The 7,223-nt window shown below is 38.4% G+C and overlaps 1 protein-coding gene across 1 annotated transcript; it reads left to right on the top strand.

Moving 5' to 3' along the window:
- The first annotated feature begins 1,212 nt into the window (after positions 1-1,212).
- LOC143692112 (SWI/SNF-related matrix-associated actin-dependent regulator of chromatin subfamily A member 5-like) lies at positions 1,213-6,148 on the top strand. The gene is made up of 8 exons (XM_077171673.1): positions 1,213-1,641; positions 1,730-1,882; positions 3,131-3,263; positions 3,722-3,870; positions 4,256-4,375; positions 4,609-4,719; positions 5,258-5,371; positions 5,990-6,148. Exons 1-8 carry the CDS (start codon positions 1,546-1,548, stop codon positions 6,131-6,133), a joined length of 1,020 nt encoding a protein of 339 aa, XP_077027788.1. The 5' UTR covers positions 1,213-1,545; the 3' UTR covers positions 6,134-6,148.
- Positions 6,149-7,223: the final 1,075 nt, after the last annotated feature.

Here is a 7,223-nt window from a genome sequence, read left to right as displayed (position 1 = left end):
AACAGACATGCATTTGGTCACTAACAGTGGCAAAATGGTACTTCTAGACAAATTGCTGCCTAAGTTGAAAGAACAAGGTATACATCTCCTTTCTGGGGTTTTGAGAGTTTTTTGGTTCAGTAATATTTTTGTGTATTCTGAGCAAAACCCAGCGGACTTTAGCCAGGATTACTGTTGGTTTCTAGTATGATACCAGCTTGGATCAATAGTCCATTATGGCTTTTTGTGTTGAAGTGTTTTGATTTCTTTTTTTTTCCCACTTTTTCATCGCAGCTAAGTTCACACCATAAAAACATCATTTGATTGGGGCTTTAGATTTTCTTTCATAGTTTTCTTAGCTATCTGAAATATAATTATGTAGTATTTTAGCCACGCCTTTGATTTGCCATGAAGGACCATTTCAGATTCAGAGTCCTCATACATAGCTCAAGTCAAATCCTGTGTGAAATGTTGGTCTTTCTTGCTGGATGTGATTTTGAACAGTACCTGAGGTTTTTCTGTGTATTCTATAAACACTCAGACATGGGGGAACTCTTGAGTTGTTTTAAAGTTATTTGAGCTTTGAAATGGATTACTGTAAAAGTCACTTGCAACAGAGTTTTTGACACTGGAATAAATTTTTAGCTCACTATTTTTTGAGTATGCTTACAGTAGTAACTTTGCTAAAGAAGTTGGATGTAGGTTTGTGAGTGGGGACACTTTGCAGGAAAACAAAACCACGTCCAAACCTCAACCTTCTGTAGTATAGAAGTAAACTGTACTTTGTATCTAGGTATCATCCAAGCAGCTGTGACTGTATAACTCAAGACTGAAAACCAAGCAATTCAGTGGTTACTGTGCTTTTTTGATCTTGGTTTCTTCCTGATATCAGGTTTATTGATGAGGTGTTGTAATTAATACTGGACTGGTCTCAAATCAAATTAGCATCTTAAACAAGAGAGTTCAGTATTAACCCTTGAGTCCAAAGGACAAAAGGAAGTAGAAACTTTGTTATATCCTGTGTTTTACTTAAATTTCTCCAGTAGACTGGAAATGGCTGAGTGTATATGCATAAAGTACTGAACCTTTTCTTTTTTTTTTTTATTTAAGTTGTTCTTGGCAGTAAACTGACAAGTACTTAAGAAGAATTCACTTTATTTCTAGAGATCTTAAATCCAAAACAATCAAATACTTCAAAATTTTATTATTTATACTTGATAATGTTTTTATATTTGTGCTACCATCTTACTCTGCCATGTCTGGGAACTTTTTCTTGAGGAGTACAACACAAAATGAAAAGGAGAAGCCAGCCATTAATTAGACAGTGACATATCAGGGTAAGACAAATGTGTCCTATGGCATGGATGTGCTGTGGCAGCAGCAGCTGCAGCCCTGCATTGTAGTTTGGGTCTGAAATTCAAACGACTTTTCTTCTTAGTACATGGAATTGCCCTCCTTCCTTTTCTGGTAGTGCAGACTTGGAGAGTTTGTTTAATCTTACATTTTGGTGAAAGCATAAGAAACCTTTTTACCCAAACAGGCTCAAGGGTTCTAATCTTCAGGCAGATGACAAGAGTTCTAGATATTTTGGAAGATTACTGTATGTGGAGAAATTACGAATATTGCAGACTGGATGGACAAACTCCTCACAATGAGCGACAGGTATTTACAACTTCAGGGATTGTATTTATGTAAAAATACTACTTGTAAAACATTTTGTTTAACTGATACATTCTTTTCATTGATTTAGGCTTCCATTAATGCATTCAATGATCCTGACAGCTCAAAATTTGTGTTCATGTTGAGTACACGAGCAGGAGGTCTTGGAATCAATCTGGCTACTGCTGATGTTGTAATTCTCTTTGATTCAGACTGGAATCCACAAGTAGATCTCCAGGCTATGGTAAGATTCCAGATGGAAATTATGGGGTTTTGTTTTTCTTTTTCTCACAGTACTTTGCTAGAAATGTGTACTTCCAAAATAAATTGGTATTTTCCCATTTTAGCACAGGAGCAGGATTTGTAAGACTAATTTTCAGTTCAAGTGCAGCTTCCACTGTGTGGAACCATTAGTCCTCAGTCACATTTGGGTTATACAGTGTTTTATGTAGTGGGAAATGCTGGGTGTGTGCTACACCTCATAGTATTGTTTAATGCAAATAGCCTACTTGAGTAAGTAAAAATGAATTAAATCTAGGTTGTTAATCCCAAAACTATAAAGCTGTTGTGGGGAGTGGAGGTGAATGTGTTTTCACTGTTTTTCCTGCGATCTTGAAAATGAGATAAAGAAAAGTTGAATTAAAGTTTTCAAAAACTGCTTTTATGGTGATGGTAATGAAAGGATCTCATTTTAGTAACTATCCTTAGGGGTTTTTTTAAGTAGATGTGGATGCATCTCCATCCTGGATACATGTCAAGGACATTAGTGACCACCTAAGAAAGCAAAGCTATCTAAAAACTGCCAGTGGATTTTTGGATTTTTGGTTGGGGTTTTTTTTGTTTTTTTTTTTTTTTGACAAATGAGGCCTTTCAGAGAGAAGTCTTGGAAATGTCTTAAATTATTTCAGTTAACCTGTGGGTCTCAAGTACTCTAGCAAAAATCACTTCAAAAGAATGAAGGAACTGGTGTCTAATAGCTCAAATGAGGCAGTACCAGCTACCACTACAGGTGTGTGTTGAGAATACTGATTCTCACAGTGGTTCATGTTTCACTAGTCAGGAGAGGCAGGGTTATTGTATTTTTCTTGAACTATTCATGGCACTACTGAAGGATTTTGAGAAAGGCAGCTTTTGGTCAGCAGAGAGATGATTTCTTCATGCTTTGATTCTACAGAAGGTTGCTTAAGGTCAGAAGCATCCAAATCTTCTCCTCTGTGTGTGATTTAATGAAAAACCCCAAATCCTGCTGTTTTTTAGCTATGACACATAGAGACACACTCACTGTCAGTGTTATTGAAAAAAAAAAACCCCAAACCTGCAATGTAGATAAAAATGTAATATCTTGGGTAGCCATGGATAGCTGTAAACATTTTAGTAACCTGTGCTGTTCTGTTTTGTAAATTTGTGTGCTGTAAATAATGAAAATCTTAAACCTCATTATGTAGTCATGCTGGAAGGCAAGTGCTGACTTTTTTGTTACTGTTTTGGGCAGGATCGAGCGCACAGAATTGGGCAGACCAAGACTGTCCGTGTGTTCAGGTTTATTACAGACAATACCGTGGAGGAAAGGATAGTGGAGCGTGCAGAAATGAAACTGCGCCTGGATTCCATAGTCATCCAGCAAGGCAAGTATTATATGAAGGCACTTCGGATCTAGGATGAAATTCCCTTCTTCTCCCATTGTAAATCATGGTGCAATCAGCCAGTAAGAACCAGTGGGAGTGTTGCTTTTGCCTCATCTGAACTCTGAAGGGAGTTCATGTGCAAAGGCCTCATCCACTTGGAAATTTGTTTTACTGTAGGAGTAGGCATTTCCTCACTAACTTTTTGCTTACCTGCCTAGTGGGATATAGTCAGATTTGACTTTTTAAAGCACTCAGTTTCTTCTTTCACTTTAAATTTAAATGAATGCCTTTCCTTTTTCTAATAGACAGAGAAAAGTAAGGTAACCTTAGTTGACTTGCTTGGAATCAGTAATATGTAGTTTGTATGTGGAAATATAAGGGGGAGAAAATCCTGTATTGCTCCTTCCATAACATAAACTCTTCAGTGAGTTGCTATCCTCAAGCATTTTTATCTTTAGGAAGATTGGTGGATCAAAACCTGAATAAACTTGGAAAGGATGAAATGCTGCAAATGATCAGACATGGAGCAACACACGTGTTTGCTTCAAAGGATAGTGAGATTACAGATGAAGATATTGATCACATTTTGGAAAGAGGGGCAAAGAAGGTGAGAAGGTTTGAAAAGGGGAAGCTCACCTGTAGATTTGAATGTGATGGCAAGATAGTAAGTCTCTGGATGATAACTTGGTTCCAAGCTGGAGAGAAAAGGGGTTTTTGCTGTAGAGGGTTTTTGTGTTACTCAATCGTGTCTGTTTTTTCTGATGTTGTCAATAAGATGTTTTATAGTCAAGTACCTTCTAGAATGGCTCCTCTTCTTTCTGGCAATGGGATGTTTTAAAATGAAGTACCTTTCAGAGTGGCTCCTTTCTGGAATGAGGTGTTTAATAATGACGTGCCTTCCAAAATGGCTCCCGTTCTATCTGGGAATGAGATGTTAAATAATGAAGTACCATCCAAATGGCTACTATTCTTTTCTGTATCCCCTGTCCAAGACTGCGGAAATGAACGAAAAACTTTCAAAGATGGGTGAAAGCTCCCTTAGGAATTTTACTATGGATACTGAATCTAGCGTGTATAATTTTGAAGGGGAAGACTACAGAGAAAAACAGAAGGTAATGTTTTAAGTTTCTTTTGGAGGAATGCCCTGAATTGCATGTTTTAGTCATACTTATTTAAGAGGTATTGGGTAAAATACAGTGTCATCTATGAAAATAGTTTAAATAACACTTATAACACTTATAATGAAGTAGATGTAGATCTAATTTTACATAAAACTTGTAGCTGGTCTCATGATCTTGCAAGACTTAATTTTTGGTTTTGGGGGTGATGGGTTTTGTTTTTATAGTTGGCATTTACAGAGTGGATTGAACCACCTAAAAGAGAAAGAAAAGCCAATTATGCTGTGGATGCTTACTTCAGAGAGGCTCTTCGAGTCAGTGAACCAAAAGCACCCAAGGTGAGTTGACTAATCAAAAGAAATAAATTTTTTCAATATGTATGGTAAATGGCTGAAGCTCTAAGCAACAAATAGGTCTTGAGTCATAAAAACTGCTCTGTTCACTTTTATAAAGTGGAGGGACTATCTAAATTTAGAAAAAATTTCCAAAAGACTTGAGACAAACTTCTGTGAGAAAAAATAAGAACAGTATGAAACTTGTAAGACGTTAGGGAGGCTAAGATCAAGTTTTTTCTAGTTCTTATTTAAGCAGCTGTAAATTTTCCTGTGGAAGATTAATGCTTTAAACACGTGTGACTTTTTCACCAGCCACCTCCTCCCAAAAGACCTCTCTTCCCCTTCTCTCACTGCTCTTTTACTTTTAGAATTCTTTGTGGTGGTTGGTGTGTCTTGCATGGTGTGACTTTTTTCCCCCCAAGTTAAGACAGTGCATTTTTGTAACAATAATGCTTTTTGTTTGCTCATAAACTTAAATTACTTCTTACAAGCAAGCAGATTCTGGATGTGAAAGGGAGCAAATGCAAGCTTTGTGTTTCAGGCTCCACGGCCTCCAAAACAGCCAAATGTACAGGACTTCCAGTTCTTTCCTCCTCGCCTGTTTGAACTGTTGGAAAAAGAGATTCTCTACGACAGGAAAACAATTGGTTACAAGGTAACTGAAGAATTTCCTTGACCAGAGGGCTGGAGCACCTCTCTTAGGAGGAAAGGCTGAGAGTTGGGATTGTTCAGTCTGGAGAAGCAAAGGCTCTGGAGCAACCAAATTGCAGCCTTTCAGTACCTAGAGGGGGCTTGTAGGAAAGCTGAAAAGGGACTTTTTACAAGGGAGCAGCTTTAAACTGACAGAGGGCAGGTTTGGGTTGGATATTGGAAGGAAATTCTTCACTGTGAGTGTGGTGAGGCACTGGCACAATTTGCCCAGAGAAGCTGTGGATGACCCACATTCCACTTGCTTGGAAGTGTTCAAGGCCACGTTGGACGAGCCTTTGAGCATCCTTGTCTAAGCAGAAGGTGGCCCTGCCCATAGCAGGGGCTTGGAAAAGAGGTGATCTTTAAGGTCCAGTCCCTTCTGTGTTATTCTCTAAATTCTTGCAATGGAACAGTTTAATGCAACAGTAGGAGAATAAGTACTTTTCCAGCCTTTCACAGTAATTTAAATGAAATAAAATCATGTTCAGCTGTCGAAGCTATTAGGTTATATTAACAAAAAGGTGACAATTAGTAATTATCTGTGAAAAATTAATTCAGTTTTACAAAGTGCAAAACCTTTCAGGTACCTCGTAATCCTGATCTCCCAAATGCAGCCCAAGCACAAAAGGAAGAGCAGCTTAAGATTGATGAGGCTGAACCTCTTAATGATGAAGAACTGGAAGAAAAAGAGAAACTTCTAACCCGGGTATTGTCGGTTCTTCAGTGAGACTGAAATCAGCCAAAGCTTGTTTTGTGTTTCACAGCATTATGGGAGCATTTCTTGGTCACTGATCGGCATGTGCCGTAGTTAACACATCTGCACAGTTTGGTTCAGACTGAAAAGAGTTTCCAGCATTAGGTTTGTCATAGGCCTATGTCATAGGATATCTTTGAGGAATGTGCACCAAGGATTCTCCTGAATCCTAGTCTGGCATTCACTATAGACTGTGATGTCTTTCCATGAAACCTTGCAGAATGGCTGCAGAGCTGGGTGTGCTGCATTCCACATGATTTAATGCACATATTCTGCCTCAGTTTCACACCCTTATGGAAGTGAATCTTGGGGTCTGAACAGTCAGTTTTCCTAAACCACATCTGGTAGTGGATAGTTCCCCTCACTAAAAGAGGGTGTGAGCTGAATAAGTATATAATTAGGAAGCCTGTATATTTAAATAATTTAAAACCAGGTGAATGCTTGATATGCCTTATTTGGATATTTTATTTACACGTTGTATTTTGGCAGGGGATCGGAATTACAGGACAGGATTTCTTGCTTGCGTAGTAATGAGCTGGAACTGCTCACTGTGGAGACACCAGAATCACAGAGGTCAGGAATCAGTACAGTCCAGTAAGCTGTGGCTAAATCACAACATGGCTGGCAGAACTTGCTACTTCCCACTACTTGTAAAAGCTACTGGTAATATGAAATGAACCTACTTTAGCTCATGACTTCAGCAGTGCTACTTGTGTCTCTGCTGAAAATCACCATCACAAGGTGGCTTTAGTCCTTCTGAGGGAGAGTGACCATGCAGCGGTCACTGCAATGATGCAATGGCTGAGGGTGTCTGTGAGGCACTTGGGGGGCCTTTTTGACAAAACAAAAGCCATTACACTACTTTCACTTGAGCAATTTTTTTTTCTTAGAAAGTAATCCCACAGAGAGACTATTAGGAGGAGGGATTAATTTTTCAGCTGAAAACTTACCAGAAATTACTAGGTAAATAAAGAACTAGTGCTAGTCATTTTGCAGTATTTAAATAGAGAGACTACAGTGACTGCAGTATAAAAAGAGTTCTACTAAATTACAGTGACTGCAG

The sequence above is a fragment of the Agelaius phoeniceus genome, chromosome Z (genome assembly GCF_051311805.1).
Source record: "Agelaius phoeniceus isolate bAgePho1 chromosome Z, bAgePho1.hap1, whole genome shotgun sequence".
Classification (NCBI taxonomy): Eukaryota; Metazoa; Chordata; class Aves; order Passeriformes; family Icteridae; genus Agelaius; species Agelaius phoeniceus.
The sequence above is the reverse complement of the archived record's forward strand: the minus strand, read 5'-3'. Positions and strand labels throughout refer to the sequence as shown.

Excerpts from the sequence above, each read along its gene's own strand:
- LOC143692112 (XM_077171673.1), top strand. The coding sequence starts at position 1,546 with ATGACAAGAGTTCTAGATATTTTGGAAGATTACTGTATGTGGAGAAAT. Across the intron at positions 1,883-3,130 it reads AAGTAGATCTCCAGGCTATG|GATCGAGCGCACAGAATTGG; the intron begins GTAAGATTCCAG and ends TGTTTTGGGCAG. Across the intron at positions 4,376-4,608 it reads ACTACAGAGAAAAACAGAAG|TTGGCATTTACAGAGTGGAT; the intron begins GTAATGTTTTAA and ends TTGTTTTTATAG.